Below are 24,159 nucleotides of genomic sequence, written 5' to 3'. Positions count from 1 at the left end.
TATCTATCTATCTATCTATCTATCTATCTATCTATCTATCTATCTATCTATCTACCTACCTACCTACCTACCTACCTACCTACCTACCTACCTACATATCTACCTACGCACATGCCTATTTATTTTCTGAGACAGGGTCTCATGTAGGCCAGCCAAGCTTCATACATATTGTGTAACTCTTGAACTCTAGATCATCCTGCCTCTGCTTCCTTAGTGCTGGGACTATAGGTGTGTGCTACCATGTCCAGCCTATCTATTTTTAGAGCCATTCTTCATCCCGGCAAAGGGGGTGATGGCAAGGTTCCTTCTTTAAACACTTTAGGATGTTTCACGGAGTGACACCGAGGAAGCATCCCTTCTGGAGCAGGTATACAGTAGAATGAGAAAAGCAACGGCAGGGACAGAAGAGCAAGTGCAGTGCTCTAAAGCAATCAGGTCAAGGGGGACATCCCTGGGGACAAAGCAAGCCTCAAGGGCATCTAAGCATGACAATGGACACATGTGACGTGTTGAGCAGGGTCTCACTGAGGAATCAATGGACTGGCAGGTGTCACTACAGTGCCTCCTCCATCCATCTCCAGAATGGAACAGCCCTGGGTAGAGGCCCGTGTCTGGCCTCAGTGTTCAGCACTCACTTGCTGACTGCTTGGATCTTTCCAATTACAGAGAACTCAAGCTCAGAGACTAGCTGCATGTTCAGAGTCTTATAGCTAGAATACAGGACAACAGAGACAACCTGACCCCAGAGCTATGCCTTGCCCTCTGAACCAGGCTAGAGAGCATCCCAAGGGTACCTCATTATACCTGGCTTTCCTTCTAGGCCAAATTTAATTTGTATCCTTTATTCTTTCCTCCTAACCAGAGGTAGGAGAGATGGAGAGGGATAGAATCCCTGCCTGGGGTTGTCTGAGTCAGAGCTAGAGAACCTGGCCCTGGGGACAGATCACTGAACCATGGTGGGTTCCTGCCCCAGTTTAAGCCTGTCACCGTGCTTATGTCAAACTTCTGTTCCCTTTGCCTGATGACCCCAGGCTCAGTCAGGGCTTGTCTTTGCCTCTAAAGTCCATGTACTGACAAGCACCAGAGTGCTGGGCATGGCTCCTGGCTTCTTTTGCTTAGCGTTTGGCCTAGGCCTCCAAGAAAGCATTAATTCCAAGGGGGCGTGGCACCCCACATCTTAGAGTTGGTCACCCTGCTGTCCCTGGTTTGGGATGGGAAAAGGGAAGAAGGCTCAGCTCTTGAGCTGTTAACCCCCAGCTCTTTGCTTTGCTAACTGGCTCTAACACAACCAAATCAGTGGGGGGACAGCTTGAACTTAGGATTAAGTCTGGGTGCTCATATGACATGACCCAAGCATGTGCACACAGCACTTTGTGTGTTCTACACTGGCCTTCTGAGCTAATTCCTGATGGCTGAGTTCATACATTGCTGTCCTGGACATAGTAATAACCTAGCAGCAATTACAGTGTGAGACCAAAGCTCTGTTCATAACTGGGCCTCAGGACGGTCCACCAAGGGCCAGGGGAACAGGTATACTGCACAACTGATCCCAAGGGTGACTTTTAACATTCACATCTTAGTTTTCTTGGACAATTAAGATATCCCAAAGATAGAATTGTCCTTGTCAGTTATCCTGGCTGGGATACAAATCTCACCCTTGGCTTATGAGCTACCTATCAGCCCTGCCTGGACTTAGGGTTAGAATCCTTATGAGTCTTTGAAGGGAAGAAGAGGGGGGTAGTGCTCGAGGGACCAGGCTTTTTCTGGGACTTCTATGTTGGGCTATAGACTCTCTTTCCTGGAGATGACCCAGTGTTCATGGTACTTTGGTGACAGCTAGAGAGTTTTTGATTTTTCTCCATGCAGGGTTGGGAGGTCAGGCCTGGCAGGGTCCAGGGACTTCTGTCACCCCACACTCTGGATCACGTGACCTTATAACCACTGCATTTGTTATTCCCCCCTTCCTCAGGGGCCCTGTCTACCAGCTCATCAGTAACACACAGGGAGTGGCCCCGTCTGCCTTGTACAATGCCTCAAGAATGAACACGTGTGCTACACTCTGTGGATCGCCTGTCGCTGTGGTGACTCCTCCTTGAACCTTTGATCTATGCTGGGCTTGCAGCTAATCCCTCACTGCTTCTGGGCCACGGAATCCTCTTTAGATTGACAGGGGCCATTCCTTTGGAAGCTTCTATTAGCCTTTGAGCTGAAGGAATCATGAATGGTGACTTTTGGCCAGACTATTCCTAAATATTCCTAAATTGGAGAATCTCTGGGCTGGTCCATAGAAATCACATTCTCAGCACTGTCCCAGGGGTCCCCTTCCTCCTCCTGCATCTGCTGCTTGGCCTGCAGATTTCCTTGCTTTAGCTCATGGGCTCAGCCACTTGATTACTCAGGCTAGACATTGGCTCATGGGGCCAATACCTCTCTCCTCAAAGATGTCTAGGGCTCATGAAATTTGCTTTGGACCAGGCTGCTGCAGCTACCGACGGATTCTTCAGTTGACTCTTCACTGGGTCTCTTCCTGTGAGGCCCCTCCTTTGCATACCTGCCTTCAGAGGGTCTTTGTAAAGTGAGAATCTGACACTGCTGCTTAAAGGTCTTTCAAATATTCCTTATCCCCTGTAGGTTAAATCTATATTCTTTGCCTGCTTTAAGTATTATTTGGTGTGTGTGTGTGTGTGTGTGTGACCAAGGATGGAACCTGGGACCATAGCATGCTCTGAACTCTCTCCCTCACCATCTCATCTGTACTGCTCTGCTCTCACTTTCTGAATGGCAGCCCTGGTAAAGAGCTGTAGACCCTGGAGCCTTGGTGCTGTCAATGTTTTTCTTCTAGCCCTGTGTCTGCCTCATAAGCGCATGGTGGGCAGTGCACATCTTTAAACCCAGCACTGTGGAGACAGAAGCAGGTGGGTTTCTGAGTTTGAGGCTAGCCTGGTCTACAGAGAGTTCTAGGACAGCCAGGGCTACACAGGGAAGCCCTGTCTCAAAAATCAAATCAAATCAAATCAAATCAAATCAAGCAAACAAACAAGCAAACAAAAAAACAGGTAAAATAAGAATCTGCAGTTAGTCAACCGAGCGTTTTCCAGCTTGGGCTTGGGGAATAGCTGGAGCGAGGGCACCAGTCCAGAGCCCATCCTTAATAAGCATGTGTGCTTAAATCTGAGTAAACTCAGACTGCACCTTTGGTCAGTGGGATCAAGAGCTTCACAGACTAGCAGACTGGGCTGTGTGCTGCAGGAAGGAATTAGCATCAGCTTCCTAGAGGTCTCCAGTGGAATGGTGTGGCAGGACAGGGAGGCCACTGGCGTGCTCCAGTGGACAGGTTGTCAGCAGCAGCTTTACTTTTTTCGGGGCCAAGGGGGACACCACAGTAATCTGTGGGAAGGCCACAGGCCAAACAGGCTGCCAGCTCACCTCCCTAAGCAGAGCTCTCCCTCGAGTGCTTCCCTGCAGACTGGCCTCCTCTGGCCCTAGATGCCCCTGTAAGCTTTGGACTGGTCTGTAGTTTAAGCACCTTTAACTCAGTGTTCCTCTGAGGATGGGATGAATTGACACATACGTTTCTTAGAATGGTGTGCACAAAGTGCAAAACCTCCAGTTCTTATCTCTCTGTGCTTCTACCTGCTTCCTAGGTAGGTAGGGGTGGGTGTGGTTCACAGCCGAGCACCTGCATCTCCCCAAGTGGCCCTGAGAGGGAGGCTTAGAACACATGCATGACTGAATGGGAGCTCTGGAGGACAGGCCTTTCCTTTTGCAAGTCAGCTAACTGGGAAGATGGCAGCTAACTGGGGAAAAGGCAAAAAACACTGGGCCTGCTGGGAGGCTTGCAGTTGGTGGGGACATTTGAATCCTGTCACTTGGCATCTACATTTTTATTTGCTCTGGGAGAGCCTCTCCCCATGCCTCATGTGACATAGGAAGCAAAGCAAGTCCTCAATTTCCCAAAACTGGAGGAGACAAAGACAAAAGTTCGCCAAACCCCACCTGGTACCTGGCGCAGCTAGTACAACTCTTAGCGAAGAGGTCCTCATCTCCACTCAGTCCTTGGTTCTCACATTCTTGTGGCAGGGTAGCGACCCCACGCCAGGCAGAGGCTATCCTCTGCTTGAGGCTAAGTACCTCAGGTTCAAGGAGACAAGGTATAGAGGAGAGCTGGCTCTGGGACCACATGCATCCACACTCAGATCCTGTGTTCTACCCTGAAGCTCTGCAGCTGTGCAGTTATCATTTATACCTTCTCTGAACTGTGGCACTTTCCCTTCTTCTTGATTATCACAGTGACCAGCAATGCTGTCTGGTTAAATCTTTTTTTTTTTTGATTTTATGAGCATTGGTATTTTGCCTGCATGTATGTCAGACCTTGGAGTTACAGACAGCTGTGAGCTGCCTTGTGGGTGCTGGGAATTGAACCTGGGTCTTCTAGAAGAGCAGCCAGTGCCCTTAACTGCTGAGCTATCTCTCCAGCCCCTTCTGTTAAATCTTTACTGGAGGTAGATATTAAATGGACAGAGAAAAGTGAGTTGTCATCTGCAGCCCACCTTGACCAGTGGAGGGACTGCCCAATTTGTCAGGAGATGGGCATTATGAACCGCAGTAATACCATTTCATCAGTAATGATATGGTTTCCATTTAAAACAAGTTAGTGCAGATCAGTAGTGCTTGCACTTAAGGGCACTGGCTGCTTGTCCAGAGGACCTAGGTTTAATTTCTAGCACCCACATGGTAGTTACCATCTATAATTCCAACCCTGAGGGATCTGATGATCTCTTCTGGTCTCTGTGGGCACCACACACATGGTATACACATGCAGGCCAAACACCATATACATAAAATGATATGTCCTTTGTTCCTGGAGGCCTTTGATGTCTAGAGATGGGCTTGCTAAGGGTAAAAAGCCAGTTAGGAGCAGGGTTAGAACTAAGTTCTTGTCTCCCTCCTTGCCTGCCCCGCTGCACCTCTACATGGGCCTACAAGGCCAGCAAGTCTAGCTGCTTTCCTTTCAAGGGCCTGCCTGCTCTTACTCACCTCATCAAACAGCTGCAGCATGATGGTGAGCACATCTGGATGGGCCTTGTCCACCTCATCAAAGAGGACTACTGCATTTGGGCACTGTTTCAGTTTCTTGGTCAGCTGGCCACCTTCTTCATGGCCGATGTAGCCTGGTGGAGAACCGATAAACTTGGCTACCTGGTGGAAGGCAAGAACATGTTAGAAATGTCTGTTTGTCTTTATATGCCCCAGTACAGGGGAATGCCAGGGCCAAGAAGCGGGAGTGGGTGGGTAGGGGAGCAGGGCGGAGGGAGGGTATAGGGAACTTTTGGGATAGTATTTGAAATGTATATAAAGAAAATATCTAATAAAAAATATAAAAAAAAAATGTCTGTTTGTGTTTTTAGCCTATAATATGGGGCCAGTGTGGGAAAGATAGCTGTACACAGTTACTAAGAGGGCCAGTCTCATCACGAATAGTCAGGGATCCTGCCACTATGGGAGAGCAGATGGATCAGTTTCTTCGGAAATGTTGTGCAGAACATATAGTTGTGATCCTATTGTGTATCTACACCCCTCTCTGCCCTCAGGACAGATCCCAGGGCTGCTGAAGAATTATTGGAAGCCAAAGGTTCAAGTGACAAGACATACAAAACCCTAAGTAGTGATGATTCAGGCCCTTTGAGACACACTTCCCCGAAGACTATCTCACCTCATGTCGCTCCTGGAACTCAGACATGTCGAGCCGGATGAAGCCCTGAATGGAAATAAAGTTTGTCAGTATGAGACAGGAAGCAGGGAAAGGGCCCAGGCCAGACCCCTCAACTATCCTAGGCCTTCAGATGCGCCACATTATCAAACTCCACATTCTCCCTAGTCTTGGCCTTCTCTCACCCACTTTCCCATAGGACACTTTTATTTTCTACCTTAATAAGGTCAAATCACACCTCTGCCCTCATGAAAACATTCCGAATGTCTCTTTCTCCTGGCAGCTTCTACAGGTCTTGCTATCACATTATCTACAGCTCCTACCCTACCCCCATTCCCAGAGGGTTCCATGTGTGCCCAGCACTGAAGCCTTTGTCCTCAAGAAGTGGCAGCTTGGCAGTTTGAGAGGAGCAGGTAGGCATGGCCAAGGTCAGCACCACCAGTAGGGATGGTGAGGACATGAAGGGTGGGTCTCCACAGTGCTCCTCAGCTGTGCAAGGCTATGGCAGGCCTATGTCCCCTTGACTCTTCTTTATAGCTAGTACACAGCTATTATTTTACATTTTTCTTAGAAGGCATCTATGATGAGCCTATAGGTCTTCTTTTTCTACCATGGTCATGCGGATGATTGCCCAGAAAGCCCCTTAGGGAGAAGGGCACAGTTAGTGCCAGGGAAAGAGGAACTGGAGTGTGTGATTTAACACTGACAGAGAAGCCCTTCTTGGTCATGGATTCCTGAAGCTGTGAGGGCATCGTGGCTAACAAAAATTTCTGCTTTTCTCTCCTTACTGAGTTCTGGTGGTATGCATAAGCACTGCTGCTCCCAATAGGTGAGGCTGACACGGTACCAGCCATTCAGAAAGAGGCACCCACAGATGAATTCTAGCCAGGCTACATTTCAGGTAGCTACACAATGAAGGAGACTGTGTTGTCTGCCCTGTCATTGCACAGGTACAGGCTGGAGGGATGAGTTAGCCCAGGAGCCAAGTGACAGGACCCAGTTCTTCCACTGACTGTGTGGCTTTAGCCCTCAAGCCAGGATCTCTCTGTGCAACACCAGGCTCTTGGTCTGAAGAAAGACTTAAGACAATAGGTAGGAAAGACATTAGAAAGGCTGTTAGCAAGGCTGTATGGTAGGCAATGGTGCTCTCAGTTAGTGGGCATAAGCAGCACTTCCAAGAGTCTCTCAGCAGCTCATTTAGAGAAGTTTCTGGAAAGGAACAGGACAACTCTGGGAAAGCTCAGAGGTAGCAAAAATCTGGAAGAGTCACAGACACATGTCCGGTAATAGTGGACATCTGCTGTGTTTAGAACATGCCTTGCAATGTTCTGAGGAAGCTATTAAATGGCATAGAGTGAGCACAGCCTGTGGTAAGCCGGAGATGAAGAAACCAACCACACACTGCAGTATCTTGTTCAAGGCTTTGCTGATAAGTTTTTGGTCATGACAAGTACTGCCTTTCATTTTCCCTGTCAATAGCTAGGTTCTCAGTAGTCTTCATTTGAAAGGTTCACAGTTTTGTACTCAGAAGGGACTGTCATAGGACCCAGAGGGTATAGAGTGGTGCTTTCTTATGACAAGTGACCTCACCCCAGTTTTTCTAGAGTCTATTCTAGAGTCTTGTTAAGCAGCTTGAACAAGTTTTTGGGCTTGATATTCTTGGTTGGAATCTTTTTGGTTTCATATGACTTTAATTTGGATATATACAAAGAGAAAACAGAAACTATGGTCACATCCAACATGTCTGAGTGTGCATTATGGGTAATATGTAATACTAGGAGTAACGGAGTTTACCATTTTATACCATTGTCTTAGTAATCCAACGGGAGAGAAGCATTATAGAACCTACTCTTTAGAAAATGGATGAAAACAGTCTCAGTCAATTTCACACAGAAGGAGACTCAAATAATTGCTCTTAATCTGCCACCATAGTCTTGATTCCCGGGTTTCAGCACCACTTCTCGCATGCTATTGTCTCGCCAGCAAGAACACACACACACACACACACACACACACACGAACAACCGGATCCTTCTGCAGCAATTCTTTATTATGCTAGCTTCACCATGAAGAGGAAGACACCAAGTCCCAAAAAGGTGCTGCTTATATACACCTCAGTGCGGCATATCCACACCTGATTGGCTGCTCTCTCAGCACGGGAACACACTCTTGCACATGCGCTCATTGCTTGTTTACTAATTAAATTACACGGGCACAGCGGAAACCGGTGCCATCTTGTAATGGCGATTGCGGCTCTCCACATTATAGTGCCACTAAAACTTGAAAATCTTTTGGGCTCCAGAACCTGGCCTTATGATGATGTCACAGGACAAAAGGTTCTTTCTCAAGGATTACTAACCCTGATGAGAGTTAGCGAGGCTGTCCAGTTGGGGGAACAGTACAGAAGCTGAGGGGAAGAAACCTAGGAAGTTCACAAATGGGTCTGGGAGGAAACTGTGCGAATAGCCATAATGCCTTGTGAGGCGGTGAGCATCAGTGTCTCTTCACAACGGTGATCAAGGGTCAGAGAGGCAGACCCAAACGGGCCCCGACTCCCAGGCCAGTGCTCAGTTTATCTCATGGGCCCCCTTGGGAGGCACAGGAACGAAGTTCCCACTTGGGATGAGCCTGCGTGATACTGGACTCACACCTGATACTTTCTGCACTTTACTGACTGTCCTGGAGGTGTCAGGAACACTGGCTCGTCAAGGTTCTCTTGGATTCTGATGGCTTGCTTCAACCATGAGTGTCCCATGGCTAGGCAATGTCTATGGAAACATTCTCTATAATGGTTGGTCCAGGGGATGGGACCGATAAGGGGCTTTATAGAAGAATCACACATGATTCAGTAAGTAAGTGTTTTCTGGGGGCCAGTTATGCATCTCATCTTCCTCTGTGAAACAGACGAGTCAACATGTTTCTAATCTCACCCCTAGAGCAGATGAGAATAATGGTACTGAGAGAAAAGTGGAAGGCTAGACTCTGGGCTCATGCCTCCTCCTAACAAATGACCTTGGGCAAGCCTCCTGCGACTCTAGGGCTTCAGCTCTCTCAACTAAAAAGCAGATGAAGTCAGCACTGTTTCTCATAGGATCAAGGAAGAGCATACAGCAGGTGGGCACTGCTGGGATAGGTTAAGGAGAGATAGTGTCTATGACAGTGTGTGGGAGCCTGAGTAAGCCAATGCTCACAACATCAGGAAAGGGACTGGAGAGCTCTTCCCTGAGGCAGGAAAGCTGATTTTTGTGGGGAAGGACCACTTTAGGGCCAGGAAAAAACAGAAATGGAACTCCAGACAAGGGCTTGGGGCCCCATAGCACACTGCCACACAGCAGATGCAGGAAGGAGTGGGTGCTGCTTGTCTTGGGGAGCTGTGTACTGATCTCCATCCCACCCTTGAGACACCTTGTGGTGGTGGTGGTTGGGTTTCTGTCCCCATTTAGATGAACCAACTAAAAGGTGCCTGCATCAACAGTCTTTCTACAGCAGAGACTCTCCTCCCACATCCACTGTGTATGAAGATATATTAAGACAGCATGGATAAGGAGATTATAATTTGTAATTAAATATTAACCTTTCTGACAGTATTAAAATTAAACCACTCAGAATTCTTCATCCCTAATCAGGTGGTTCCTGCCCGTAACTGCATCTTTCCTAATAGTCTTGCTAGTTTATGGCCTTTTCCAGAGTGCTAATTGTTTCAATCGCTGCCAACCTGATGAATTGTCTAAAGCTGCTATTTTGGTTGGAGCACATTAGCATGCCACACTTCTTCTTGTCTGCTTGCCTGCCTGTCTAGTGGGTCTGCAGTGGGTCGGGTAGAGGTTGCACACAGCTGCTGGCAGAGACAGGTAAGATTAGAGTTTTCTGCCAGTTGCTCCACAGCAGGGCTCAGGCAACCTGGGCTACTCTGCTTCTATGGATCCAAGGATCCTCAGGGAGGTGGCAAGGGAACAGGAGGCTACAAAGGGACGGGAGTTCAGGACTCTGCTCCTGGGCTATTTAGCTGGCAGGGCCTAAGCAGCCCTTCCATGTCTCTGGGTTTAGGGGTGGGGAAGCGGGGAGGTGGCCATGAAACCAGGCAAGCACACTAGAGTCTTAGGCAACCTCTAGGGGCAAATGGGGGAACTTACTTAGTTTTAACTGAGTATTTTGTAGTGTCACCAAGGATTGCTTTCTCAAAAGCATCTCCTGTCATCCAAGGCCTTTAAAAGCAGGTGTGGATAAACATAGCTGGGGAGACTGCAAGGCTCTGGGCTCTGGTTAGAGGCAGAGTGGAAGCCTAGTTGAGGACATATGCTCGGTGGGGAAGCAGCTGACACCATGCCTGCTTGTTTCTCCAGAAGCCAGCGGTTCCAGGTAGTGCAGCCCTACCACACTGGCATCTAGTTCTCCCAAGAGCCCTGACTCAGGCAGGCTAAAGATGATCATTGCTATTTCACAGCTGAAGAAACTGAGGCATGAAAAAGTTAATTCTTAGAGCAATCTCTGGCTAGAGCAGAGGTCTGCTTCTGGGGCCAGGGCCCAGCTTTTGATCGTCTGCTGCTTAGGTTTCAGGACAAGCATGAATGGCTTACAGACTAGACCCTGGTCCTAATTCCTTACCTTTTTGGCATCTTTGTGCATATACTTTGCTGTCTGCTTGGCCAGCTCGGTTTTCCCTAGGAATAAGGTAGATGAGTTGGGTCAGACCAGTTGACAATCTGTGGAGTAAAAGGACACTAGGGACAGCTATGGTGGTGCCCACCTTTGATCCCAGCAACTGGGAGGCAGAGGCAGGAGGATTTACATAGTGAGTTCCATAACAGTCAGGGCTATGTAAAGAGACCTTGTCTCAAAACAATTAAAACAACACTGGGATGTATGGACACTGACGAGCACTCCCTTTATGGACAGGAAGCTGAGGTCCAGAAACTTTTCTAAGGTGAAGCTGAAACAACAATCAGTGCACTTCCAGTTTCCCTGTGATGAAGCCAAGGGCTTTCTCTGAAGCAGCACTCTAGGAGTGGAGGCAGGCAGTAGGACTCGTAACCCAACTCATCCTTTGAAATTTAGCACAAACTTCATCTCTTCTAGGAGTGCCTCCACTTCCTGCCTCATTCCCTGCATCCCTCTTAAACACTCACAGCGCTGGAACCTCAGGCCAGGAAAAGGCTAAAAGACAGAGGACTTGCCACTGGTTCCACAGATCTTGTGACAAAGAGAACAACTCCAAAGTGGTAGTTTGTTGGAAGGGCCATCTGGAATGATGGTAAAGCTACTATGTGGTACACAGAGCTTCTTTCTCAGGTCCATAAAGGTGCTGGGAGGTAAAGAGGTAGTGGCTATATCATGAAAGACCTATCAAGACCATGGAAGGAGACAGGGGTGGTAGAAGGCAGAGGACACCTCAGCTGATATAGCCTGACTGAGTAGAAAGGTATCCGTGCCCCTTACTGCCCAGTGCTCAGGAGTTTTCCCGAGTCTATGAAGGTAGCTGCCTGAGTACGGCTGGTGTGCTAGGCAGTGAAGGTGGTTCTTTCCCCAGAGGTGAGCCTATGGGATGCACAGGGGTAACACGGGACATGACTAAGAAGCTAAGGTCTAATTTCTTAGTGACTCTGTGATCTAGGGCAGCTGTTCCTGGAGCTGTCAGGATCAGGCCAGAGGCTTCCCCAGTGGCTGATCTGCCCATGATTACCTATTCCAGACGATCCCAAGAAGAGGAAGACTAGAGGGTGCTCCTCATCGTACCAGCCATTCTCCTTCCTCCGGATCGCTACAGCCAAACACACAACATGGGATGGGGAGGGAGACAGATAAATCAATGACACAAAAGGCAGGATAATTATCACTAAGTATACAATATGTTTTACTGCTCTGCGCCCACTCAAAGTCCTCACTACCATTAGTGCTGCCTAATCTGATTAGCTGGCAAGGCCCCTAGAGACACCTAATCAGGTTAGCATGGATTTGGAAAGCTGCCCAGAGCAGATTTCGGATAAAGTTTTCCAGGATGAGCACTCAGCGTTGCCAGGGAAACCAAAAGGCGGGTGGATGGTGAATGGAGGTGAGGGGGGTGGGGGACTGGTGAAGGAGAATCTGAGAGGGATGTTAACTCTCACTGATCACCCCTCTACTCACCTGGGAAACTAGTAGAGAATGATACCATGATACCCAGGGACCCAGGGAGGTGTAAGAGGTGTACTCGTTCCCATTTGGGGAAACCAAGGTCTGTTCTGATGTGTGGTTTAAGAAGTAGAACAGAAGCTGGGCGTGGTGGCGCACGCCTTTAATCCCAGCACTCGGGAGGCAGAGGCAGATGGATTTCTGAGTTCGAGGCCAGCCTGGGCTACAGAGTGAGTTCCAGGACAGCCAGGGCTATACAGAGAAACCCTGTCTCGAAAAACCAAAAACCAAACCAAAAAAAAAAAAAAAAAAAGAAGTAGAACAGAGCCAAGAGCATTTTCTGGAAGCCCATCATGGGCAGTGTACAGCCTGGGCTCTATCTCCTCTATGACTTCTGGAGGGCTTGGGGTGAGGTGAGGGCAGATCTGTACTAGCTGTCCTGAGGCTCTTCTTTACAAAGTAAGTGGTCAAGGGCTATGCATGAAGGTGAAGATATCCAGTCTCAGCTATGGAGTGCATGAGGCAGAATCATGAGAAGAGTCACACATTGGACTCCCGGGATACTAGGTATAACTAGAAGTCACTAACAATGTATTTAAGACCCACAGAAACACTGAAGGAAAAGTATTTGTAAGTCCATCATCTGGGACAGGCAACAGGCAACAGATAGAGACTTGTTAAGTTACGTACATGGTAGATGGTATGTAAGAGTTGCTTCTTTCTCAAAACTTACTTTTACAAAACACAAAACAAGCAAACAACCCCCCAAACCAACCAACCAGCCCCCCAGCCCCATACAGCCGCTTTAAAGAAGAGAGTGCCAATTTGGGTGGCACTAATGGAAACACAGTGGTTAGGAGCAGGAAGAGGACAGAGCACTGTGCAATGTCAGGGTCTGTTTGCAAATGGAACAGTGTGTCTGGTCTGGTCCCCAGAGTGTCACAGGACAGTAAGAAGGATATATGTCAGAGGACAAGGCCTGGAAACAAACTTAATGGAGAAGGAGTCAACAGTCCTAGGGATCGCCTGCCAATCTGGAGGAGGCAAGCTCCCAAATGTTATGCTGTTGGGCTTCAAAGCAGCCACAGGACTGATGACAGATCACAGGGCTGACAATCTGGAGAGGTGGCAGGCCCAAAGTGGTGGGGAGAAGAACTAACATAAGGGATAGGTAGGAGCAGGCTGAGCCTGGGCCACCCCATGCCTGCCTTCTTCCTCACCTTTTAGAAGCAGATGGAAACAGTGCAAGCTCAAGAACAGAGCAGCCACCTGTGCTGCCAGGAGTTGCTCCCTAAGAAGAGCTCGGGGAAATGGCTGATTCTCTCCTGGGCTGAATCTGGATCTTCTCTAACTAGCCAGCTGGGGTTCTCTGAAAGGGCTGGTTAGGAGGGTTACTCAGTCAGACACCTCATGGGCCTGAACATAGGGTAAAGGAGGAAACTCCAAGCCTGTTTGCCAATGGAAACAAGGAGTTAGGGAGAGAGTATTTGGGAACAGGTACAAGTAGTAAATTTTGGCAGAAAGTAAGACTTGGTGGTTGCTATGTGTAAACAAGTGTGTATGTGTACAGGCAGGGCTAACAGAGGCTCAGCCGAGAAGAGCCATATTCTTCCAAAGAGATGAAAATCTATGTTGAGAACAGAGGAAGCCTGAAGCAGGCTTAGGCTTTGAATATCTGGAAAGGCAGACGAAGCCAGCATCACTCGGACAGGTGGAATGGCCCCTCAGGCAGAGTATCGTGTTTTTGAGGTTCTGCTCTTGGCTGTTCTTTTAGGGTAGTGTCCTAGCCCATTGAGAGCTGCACATAGCTGGGCTGTGCAGCACAAAAAAACACCATGGAGAATGTGGAATTGAATTACGCCTGGGGCCATCTTTCCCCTTCCTTTCTAATAATGCACCTGGGAAAGAGCTCTTTATAATGCCAGGCAGACTCCACTGCACAGCTGTCCCTGGTCAATTCTGCCAGACCCAGGGCAGGAGTCTGGGGTTGGCCTGCTCTGGGGTCCCTGTGAAACAGGCGAAATGCCAACCATTAAACAATTATAACTCTGGATATTTCTAATAATATCTGAAGAGAAAAACGGCCAAGCAGATGGAGTCCGACAGAATGAAAAATGAAGGCAGCTAGGAAAACCTGGGGAAGGCGAGCCCCAGGGTGTGTGGCTGGTCAGGGCTGAAGACTGAGGCTGGGGAGCCTGGAGAGTCCTGTCAGTCCAGGGTAAAGGTTAGGCCAGATGGAGGCTGGAGGGGGCCCACATGCATGTGGCTATAAGTTCTGATGCTCTTACTGTGGCTCAGCAAATGTGCAACTTACTTTACTAGCACTTTATAAAGAATCTCTGTATCAGTAACATCACATTGCCTCATTATATAATTATAATATGGTTATAATTATAGTTATATAAGTCAAGATGGGCAGGGAACTTGATGCCTGTTTTATAGATGAGAATATGTACGTAGACATTAGAAAACCTGCTCAGGTCCACAGGAACAGCCAGAAAAGCAGGGCTTTAATCCCACTGTGGCTGACCCCTGAGCCTACATTGTGTCGGGAGCATGGCAAAGGAGGGCAGCTCTGGAAGCCCCAATCCTGTCCTCACTCCTGACCTTGGCTCTCCAGTGTCAGGGGCCTTCTGCAAGTGCAGCTCAGCACCTCGCCCCCACAGATCCAGCTCTGCAAGTTCCAACTCTGCTCTTCTGCTCCCACACGCTGCACTAGCGCACATCTCGGCAGTCCCTCACCAGATGCTTTCTCTTAGCCACGTCTGTTACTGCGAGACCACTGGGGAAAAGGCTCTGTAGCAAGTCTTCATGATCAATTCCATCATAATGTCCCGAGCCTATCAGTTCTCTGGTTACGTATTCACTTATAGAGCAGTGTGGTGGAGATGATGCCTTAAGAGGGGCTTGCTTAGAGTCTTGTCTTCTGCCACTTCCTCATTGGTTAAGTAAAATACCTATTCCTTTTTAGTCTTGGTTTCTTTACTTCTAAAATGGACAGAGGTTCATGTACTGTCAGCTCCCCATGGAGACAGGGCAATGATTGGGGTGAAAGTAATGGAAATCACTGTGGCAACAATGATGGCACTCAGTGTCTGTCTGTCCGCATTTCTGTCTGTTCACATTTACATTTTTTAAAAATGTTTTTCAAGACAGGGTTTCTTGGGGAGCCCAGGCTGGCGGAACTCAGAAATCAGCTCGCCTCTGTCACCTGAGTGCTAGAATTAAAGGTGTGAGCCACCACTACCTGGTTCAGTGTCAGCTTTTTAAATATCTCCTTCAACAATGTAATAATGCCAAGTGGTATACAATGCCTCTGTTTCACACAGGAGGAAACTAGGAACCAGCCATGAGAAATCAATAAAGGGATTTCTTCTACCTGTGCCCTTATATGAGGCAGGAGGCTACAGGTACTAGGCACTCTAACTTTTTTAACCGATCCCTGAGGCTAGCCTCTCACTGGTTTAATGTTTGTTGACTAAATTAATTATTTTTTTTAAAGTGAAATACTACATTATCATTTTTTTCAAATCTTAAGAAATTATTATATGTAGGTTTTTTTTTTTTACAAGTTTTTAAAATCTATTTGGAACACTAAACATGATATAAGTAGAAAAAAAATCTCTTATGAAGTCCTCTATGAAAGGAAATTGTGACGTGTTCCTGATTAGACAGAAACTGTTCCACCTCCAAGGGAGAACACACAGTGTAACTGGTGACTGTGGCTTCATAGAATGAATTGGGTAGTGCTCCTTCTAATTCTTGGTCTTCTTGGGGTTGCACAAAGGCAGGGCTGATTTTTATCCCCCTTTACAGAGGACAGTGTGTCTGGAAGAGACTCAGTGCTGCAGGTCGTTTCTGCCCCTCTGGGGAAAGGCTGCTGTTGGTCTCTTCTGAGCCCACTGGGGAACCTTCTGCATCTTCTCTGCAAACAAGCACTTGCTGTGTACTTGCCATGCACTGATTAAGATGAGGGCTCCAGATGGGTGGATGTGCTGGGAGTATGCAGTACCTGGATGCTTGAAGCACAAGGTGTAACAGGGCATTCTGGGAAGGCCTTGGTATGTGAAAAAGCAAAGAGGGAAAAGAACTGCCTCCTCTCAACCCAGAGCTCTGCTTCTATCCAGCTGAAGCCCAGGGGCAGCCTGGCTCACAGTTCCTGATAAGTTCTTTAATTTTTAAATTTATTTTTACTTATGTGTGCATGCCATGCATGCAAGAAGGTGGAGGACATATGAGGGTGTCAGACCTTTGAAGCTGGAGTTATAGGCAGTGTGAGCCACCCAATGTGGGTGCTAAGATCTGAACTCAGGACCTCTGGAAGAGTCACCAGTGCTCTTAAGTGCTGAGTCACCTGTCCACAGCCCCTCCTGGTAAGTTCTTTTTTTTGGGGGGGGATTTTTTCTTTTTCGAGACAGGGTTTCTCTGTATTCTCTGTATAGTCCTGGCTGTCCTGGGAACTAACTCCGTAGACCAGGCTGTCCTTGAACTCAGAAATCTGCCTGCTTCTGCTTCCCTAGTGCTGGGATTAAAGGCGTGTGCCACCACTGCCTGGCTCTTGGTAAATTCTAACGGTCTTGTTTGAGAGGAACTTATTCAATGCTGTGGCATCTCCAGGGGAACCAGCCATTTGGAGCAATGCTTGAGGTTGAAAGTCACCTTGTATTAACTAGTAGTGTCAAATGAGCTCTTGTAGCCAGATGGTGGGTGTGAACACCTTTAATCCCAGCACTCTGGAGACAGAGACAGGTGGATCTCTGTGAGATCAAGGTCAGCCTGGTCTACAGAGTGAGTTCTAGGACAGCCAGGGCTACACAGAGAAATTCTGTTTTGAAAAAAAAAAAACAAAAAACAAAAAAACCAATACCAAACCAAAACCAACCAACCAAACCACAACAAAAACATACACATCATAAACCCCGCCCCCCACAGCAAACAAATAAAGAAAAGAAAAGGAAAGGAGAGAAAAGAAAAAAGAAAAAAGGGCTGCCTTCATTTACCTCTGTACAGCTTTACTCAACCTTTGTACAGCTGGGGCCCAACCCTAGGAAACAGAGTGAACAGGAGTAGGTCCTGATCTCTGAGAGAAAATCACACAAACATAGCAGATACCAAACCACTCATGTAATGAGTGGTGTTCACAAGAAGCCCAGGGAACGGGCCCAAGAATGGGAAGCTATTCTGGGAAGGGCACGTGGACAGGCCCTGCTGTGGAAGTGCAGTGGAAGGAGAGTTGTGTGAGGTAGGGCAGGGGATTCAGAGAATCTGCTGGAACCTGGGGGAATGTCTGTGAGGCCCATGTCCTTACAAAGACACAGTTCTGAAGCTCCCAGGCATGTGCAGGCTCATCTACTGCCCACCCAGGAGATCAAAGGTGAAGGAATATGATGTAATTAATGACCTCACTAGAGTTCCCTTTCAGTATGCTGTGAGCTACCAGAGGTCAAGTGGCCATAGCACCTAAGTGAGTTTTATAAACTACTTCAGTGGGGATAACACAAACATGTCTGGCCTCTCACAATGAACCTAAAGTCCCCATGAACTGGGTTAGGCAGTGGTAGGGCTGGGGTCGAACCATGTTACAGGAAGGCCTAAAGAACTATAGGCTGATAGGGTGGCAGTGGCAGACTCAGATAGGAAGGCAAAGGCAGGCTGTTGTGGTTGGTGTGAGTGTAGCGAGCAGGGGCAGCAATGCAGGCTGGCAGCCACCACAGCAGTAGGTCCTTTATGCCATGTTAGGATAAGGACCGTTCGAAGGCTTCAACAAGGGAGTAATACTAGATTTGTGCTTTCTTTTCTCTTTTTAAAGATTTATTTATGTGCATTGGTGTTTTGCCTGCATGTATATCTGTGTGAGGGTGTCAGATCCTCTCTAACTGGAGTTACAGACAGTTGTGAACTGCCAAGGGGGTGCCAGGAATTGAACTGGGGACCTCTGGAAGAGCAGCCAGTGCTCTTAAACACTGAGCCATCTCTCCAGCCCTAAGCTTGTGTTTTCTAAAGATCACTGCCCCAGCAGGAACACTAAGGGAAGGAAAGGAGGCCACTGCATGGCCAGTATCAGCATGTGATGGTTGGTTCTGTCAGCTCGACAGGGTCTAGACTCACCTAGGAGACAAGGCTCTGGCCATGCCTGTGTGAGAGGTCATCTACACTAGGTTAACTGTAGTGGGAAGACCCACCTCATCTGGATGGCACCATTTCATGGGCAAGGGTCTCAGACTCAATAAAAGGAAGAAGTGAGCTAATACCAGCATTAACTACTCGCTTTTGCCAAGTGCATGAAGGTCCTGTCACCAAGATCCCCTGCTATTATGGATTATATTCTTGAACTATGAGTCCAAATAAAACCTTTTTTCTTTACATTTGCTTCTTGTAAGATATTTTCTCGCAGCAGTGAGGTAAGTAAATAATGTACAGGAAAAGGAAGAGAGACCAGGTTTGAGAACCACAGAAGAGAATGACAGAACTTGATACCTGAACTGTATGGGGTGAAAGGAAGGATGGCAGAACCAAGGAAATGTGCACGTTTCTATCTAGGAGTGCTGTGACTGGAGGCCTAGTTCTGCACATGCTAGCCAGACTGCCTTTTTGAGGTGAGTGGAACTTGTACTTGGCTCCCAGGAAGTCTGACAGCTAGGACTGACATCTTTCATCACTTGACCAAGACAAGCTCTGGGTTCTGGAAGGAGAAACTCACTTTCCAATACCTTTGTGATATGTAGGCTGGCCTGGTGGGTCACGTGACCCTAACAGCCGAGCGCAGCCATAGAGGTCTGGTTTGTGGGCTGGTGCTTTAGCTCCTCCATTTGTAAGGCAGTAACTGTGCGCCATTCTTGCTAGAAGCCCCGCAGCTGGGGATCACACTGATAAATTCACTGTATTACTTTGCACAAATCAATATCCCAGCACTTACCAGGGGTTGATGTGACCGAAATTGGTTTCAGCCAATTCGTGAGGGTAATAAATGGCCATTTATCAAATCAATTCATTCTGTAGCACTTCTCTGGCTGCCCATCCTCATGGTACCCATGGGGTGCCAGGCTCTGTCCCCTCTAGGTAGTCCCTAACACACATGCAACACTAGTTTGGAGACTCCAGAGAAGCCTGACCTAGCCTCTAGATCTGCCCCACCCTCCTATGCCTGCTGGGGTTCCAGGGCACCGCGGTTCTGGGCATTGCCTGCTTACCACAAGTTCAGACCTAGAAAGTGCTCGTGCTTTGACTAGGCTACTAGGATGCTCATTCCTTCTTTTGGGGACCCAGAAGCTTTTGGGAGCTGGTCACAGGAATGAACACAGCGCAGGACAGCCTCCGTGTGAGCCCAGCTGCAGGGCTCCTCAGCAAGGCAGATACACAACAAATGAAAGCAAAAAAAAAAAAAAAAGCACAGCCCTAGACAACGTGGACCCCCAAAGGCACTATTGTGTAGGGTCACCAGAGCCTTGGCAGGGCCAATTTTTATACAATGGGGCAGGAGTGGGACTTCTGGCAGCCAGTTTACCACTTACCTAATGCAGAGCTTAGAAGACAGAAGAGGGCCTTTGAGGGAGGGGAGTTCCCAGGATGCTTGTTCTGACTGTTGTTAGAGGCAGAGAGCAGCAGATCACCCAGTCTGAGCCAGTTGCAAGGGATGGGATGACGCTAAGCCAGGCATCAGAGGTCAGCTCAGTGCTGGGGAATAGGCAAGCTGGGATTGGGTGCCCAGTTATAAGTGAAAGAAAATGGCTCTGGGTTTGACCTCAAAAGTACAGGGCCCAACCCAAGACAACATTTTGAGAATAGGGACTAGGTTGTGTGTTGTGTGGCACAGAGGAAAACATGAGCTTCCAAGTCAAGTTGATGTTGGTACCTTGATATAAAAGGCAAGGAAGGTGATGACAAAGAAGCTGGGGTGCACAGAGGAAAATGTAAAACATTTTCTGGGAAGCTTTTTGGCTTTTGGACTTGAGGGGCTGCTGAGAAGTGGAGGCCAGAGGTTAGGAGAATGCCTTTGGAAACAGGTATCTAAGAAACTGAGCCGTTCTGAGGGCAGCTGTAGTCCAGTCCAAGTGGATATGAGACTTCAACAAGTAGTATATTCTGTTAGGCCTTCAGCTGGGATTCCTACCTTGTAGGTGGCAGCTGGACACCGATGTATATAACTAGAACCCAAGAGCATCCAGGTGCAGATTGGGCCCAAGTAGTGGCTCTTCCCAGCATGTGCGTGACTCTGACTTATAGATGGGATGGCAGCTTTGGTCCCTAAGTTCTATTCATGTGTTGAAAGTCAGGCCCTGAGTGAGGGGCTGGCTCGTGAGCACTCATGCTCCATGAGGATGTTGGAGGTAAGACAGCCTGGTGAGCTGAGTAGATACTGGGGACCATACAATGGATGCGATGCTTAGGACTAGAGGGACCAGTCAGAAGGACTGGCAAAGACAGTTCAAAATAGAGGGTTTTAAACTCTAGCCGAGTGGCAGATAGCCTAAAGGGCCTGTTAAAAACATAAAAAATAGGTTCTGACTTTACAGGAAGGTAAGTGAAGCCTAAAACTGTGGCCACTGGCCCAGAGAACATCCTTGGAGCGACACATGTCTCAAGGGGAGACCTTCTTAGACAACTGCTTCCCTGCCTCAAATCACCCTGAAACAGGTCTGAGTGGTAGAACAAGGTGAGGCTCCTGCCTTCAGTGGCACCCACTGTATACACCTGTTGAAAGAGAGCTGCGCTTGGCAGGGGGCCCTAGGATGGCAATAAGCCCTTCACCAGTGGGAAAGAAGGCATTTCTTGGGATGTTTTCTGTAAGATCCAGCCATGCAGCTATTGGCAAACCATTCCCAAAGTTTGGGAGTGAGTGCTGGGCTGGCTGGGATGTAGAAACTGAAGTTCTGTTCTAGCTCAGCTCCCACCCCTCTGACCAGATGAAGACAGCAGTGGTATTTGATGGTGCCCACCTCACAACACTGCTCTAAGGACTAAAAGACCTAAAATATGCATGAGCATAAGACAGTGGAGGCACTGTACTCACAGGCAGTACTCAGCAAACAGTAACTCTAAATAGAGAGTGCGTCTCTCTGGCTGTGGGGCAGCAAGATGTGCACATCACGACAGCAGCTACCCCCGTCCCTCCTGACTGGCACTGAGGACAGGACTCACCAGCACCAACGGTGGCGATGGCACTCTCCTGGCCAATGATGTGCTCCTTCAGTCGCTGCTCCAGTGGGAAGCGGCGCCGCTCCTCTGCCTCCCGCTTCCTCTGCTTCTCCATGTACTGAGGGAAAAAGAACAAAGGTTCAGGGGTGCTGGCTTCAGCAGGACCTTGGTTTAATCTGCTTCTCAGTAGAGGGGAAAGCAGATGTTGGAGCTCTGAGGGTTCTGCCCTGCCTTATGACCACTGGAGAGCTATTTCAGGTCACCCCCACCCCTCTGCTCAGGAGGAGCATGAGTGGCAGGGCCTTACACAAATAGTTCTTGGGCAGAACCAACTACTGTTCTCATGGCTTGAGAGTGTTAAGTGCTTACTGTGTCTTTCACTAAAAACACTACTGGACAAGAGTTTGCTAAATGTCTGAGTGTCCATCCGGACTGCAGAGTGTTTCCTACGGGCAAGCTCTAGCTGTTTCTGGCATGGACTCTGGCCCAGCATCATCATCTGGTATATGTAAAAATATAGACACAAAAAGGGAGAGAATTAACAGCTAGACAGGGTGCTGTAGACACACAGAAAGGGGAAGATACACAAATACAGAAGGAATGCTTGGGTGGGGCTTTCCAAGACACCAGAGACTATAAGAAAATGGAGGATGGGTGACCATGTGGTTGGGGCTGTGGGTGAGCCTGATGAGGACATATTTACTGAGGCAAAAGCAGACAGATCCTGAACTGAGCAGCAGATGCCAGGCCTTCAGGTGGCTTTTCTCCCTAGGCCACAGTAACTCGGGCATCTTTCTTGGAAGAGAGCTGCCAAGGTAAGGCCCTGTCACAAAAGTTGTGTTTGCAGATTGTTCTTGCGGGCAGAGTGGATGAAAAATACCTGCTGCTTGGGTAGTGTTTTCCTGTTATAGTAGTGACCTTGACAGAAGTTAAAAAAAATAAATAGCAAACAATCCAATTTTGGCTGTTGCTATCAGTCTGTAACTGAAAGCTCCCATCAGTCCTCGGTTTCATATGGAGCAATAATTCGGCGCCGATCCCAGTGGAGTGACGCTTGCCGGCTGGAATCCAGAGTGTCACTGTGCAGCTCCCTCAGGCGCCACATACATCACCTGGCTCTGCCAACTCCAGCCATATATCTGCCTCTTCCTCCTCCCTGTCCATAAGCCCATTCAGCACTCAGGCCCACTGGGCTGGAAGGTGCTGATGACAAGTCAGTCTCTCTCTCTCTCTGTCTCTGTCTCTCTCTCTCTCATACACACTTACTGGGAATGGTGTCAACTTGTTAGACAAACCCTGAAGGAAACTGAAGTTGAAGCTGGCTTAACAGTTTGCTGGGCACATTTACACACTGCTGTGTGCCAGGCACTGGACTCAGCACTTCATTCAATGTCTCAATTTTTAGAGTCACCTCCCATCTGAAGTTGGGCTCTTCTGGCTCATAGTGAATCAATTATATGGCAGAATGAACAAGCTTCTCTATAGACAGACATGAACTCCAATGACCTCATCCATTTAAGAGCTAGAGACCTAAAGTAGTAAGAACCTCCCAGGAACTTAGTTCCCTCACCACAGCATGGAGATAGCGCTCATACCCACTCTCTAGGATGCTTGAGGAGGAATGAGAGAAGCATCTGGCAGAGCCTGGCACGCAGGAAATGTGGGTTGGTAATAAGTGGTACTCTGGTGACTCAGATATCTTCCAAATGCCTACCCTCATGAAATGCTGAGCATACTTCTCTCTCTTTCTTTCCTTTTCCTTCCAGGAGTGGCAACTGAGCCTAGGGTCCTTGCTCATGCTAGGCAAGCACTTTAACCTTGAGCTATATGTCAACCCTTGGATAAATACTACTTCCCACCAGTTGTATCTCTGAGTTCAAGGCTAGCCTGGTCTATGAGTGAGTTCCAGGACAGTCAGGGCTACATAGAAAAACTCTGTATCAAAACAAACAACACACACACACACACACAACTACCTCCCTTTACTCCATTCGGTATCCAATTGGCTAATCTGTTTTTTGGGGGTGGGATGGGGTAAAGTACAGAACTCCTTTTATTTAATTCAATCACAGGCAGAGATCCATAGACTAAAAGAAGAGGTATTATAGCTTGAGTGCTAGAGAAAGCCAGTAACCAAGTCCACTTGGATGCCCACTGCCTTGGAAACACCTCCTAAGGGGTCCTCTCTTGGCACCTCAGTCTGCAGGTGCTGTCTCCACAGGGTCCATTTTCTGGAGACACCTTGACTTCTTGAAGCAGCCCTCTCTGGCCACCAGTTTTCCTTACATGGCATGGAATTCTGTCTCTGCAATATTTCCATCTACGGGGCCTCGTAGCACACACCTCTCCTGTTGTGCCAGGCAAAGCCTAATGAGATTTTGTACTCCACTTTGTTGAGTGAGGTATGACCATCATGGTCCCCCGAGTATTCTCCAGAAAACATTTCTTCTTGTAACTCTTCTTTGGGGTCAAGATATTATGTTGCTTAGAGGTCTCATTAATTTCTTGGACAAAGGGCAAGAGTTCTAATGACTATGGTGTGAGCATTGGGGAGGAGTCTGAAAGAACTAGCTGACTTTGGGAGCTTCCTGATGGTGTTGGGAAAGGTTCCATTAGAACTAACCTCTAGAATACCGCCAGATCCTCGCAATCCTCAAGTCTCAAATAGTTTTTAATCAGAAAAATCTCTGAAACAGTAGCAGATTCCGTTGGTAAAAATGTACAGGAGGGCTGGCAAGATGGGTCAACAGTTTAAAGTGCTTGCTTGCGTTGCAGATCTGAGAACCTGATTTCAACTCCCAGATCCTGTAGTTAGGGGAGAGCACAGACTTCTGAAAGTTGTTCTTTGACTTCCACACACATGTGCATCATGGAATACATATGTATCATACACGCACATACTGGATATTAAATGAGGACAAATGTAGTGCTTTCTGTTGTTTTGCCAAGGTGTAGAAGAAATCATCTTTTCGTTTGTATTGTTTTACACTACTAGGGATTGACCACTGGGTCTTTTCCATACTGGGCACGAATCACTTTTTTTGTTTTTGTTTTTGTTTTTCGAGACAGGGTTTCTCTGTATAGCCCCAGCTGTCCTTGTAGACCAGGCTGGCCTTGAACTCAGAAATCCGCCTGCCTCTGCTTCCCAAGTGCTGGGATTAAAGGCATGCGCCACCACCGCCTGGCATGAGTCACTTTTTTTTTTT

At 47.9% G+C, this 24,159-nt stretch overlaps 1 protein-coding gene across 2 annotated transcripts in view; it reads right to left on the bottom strand.

Annotated features, from left to right (window-relative positions):
• Clpb (ClpB homolog, mitochondrial AAA ATPase chaperonin) overlaps positions 1-24,159 on the bottom strand; it is a 127,292-nt gene that overhangs the window by 5,803 nt on the left and 97,330 nt on the right. For both annotated transcript variants that reach the window (XM_021166915.1, XM_021166917.2), the window contains 5 exons: positions 20,957-21,071; positions 11,391-11,468; positions 10,316-10,371; positions 5,714-5,758; positions 5,038-5,199 (listed from right to left, as the gene is read on the bottom strand). In XM_021166915.1, the coding sequence (XP_021022574.1) occupies positions 5,038-5,199; positions 5,714-5,758; positions 10,316-10,371; positions 11,391-11,468; positions 20,957-21,071 (456 nt within the window). The remainder of the gene's footprint in view (positions 1-5,037; positions 5,200-5,713; positions 5,759-10,315; positions 10,372-11,390; positions 11,469-20,956; positions 21,072-24,159) is intronic.

Source organism: Mus caroli, chromosome 7, assembly GCF_900094665.2.
Source record: "Mus caroli chromosome 7, CAROLI_EIJ_v1.1, whole genome shotgun sequence".
In the NCBI taxonomy this organism is placed as follows: Eukaryota; Metazoa; Chordata; class Mammalia; order Rodentia; family Muridae; genus Mus; species Mus caroli.
Note: the sequence above shows the minus strand (reverse complement) of the source record. Positions and strands in the feature narration are given on the sequence as shown.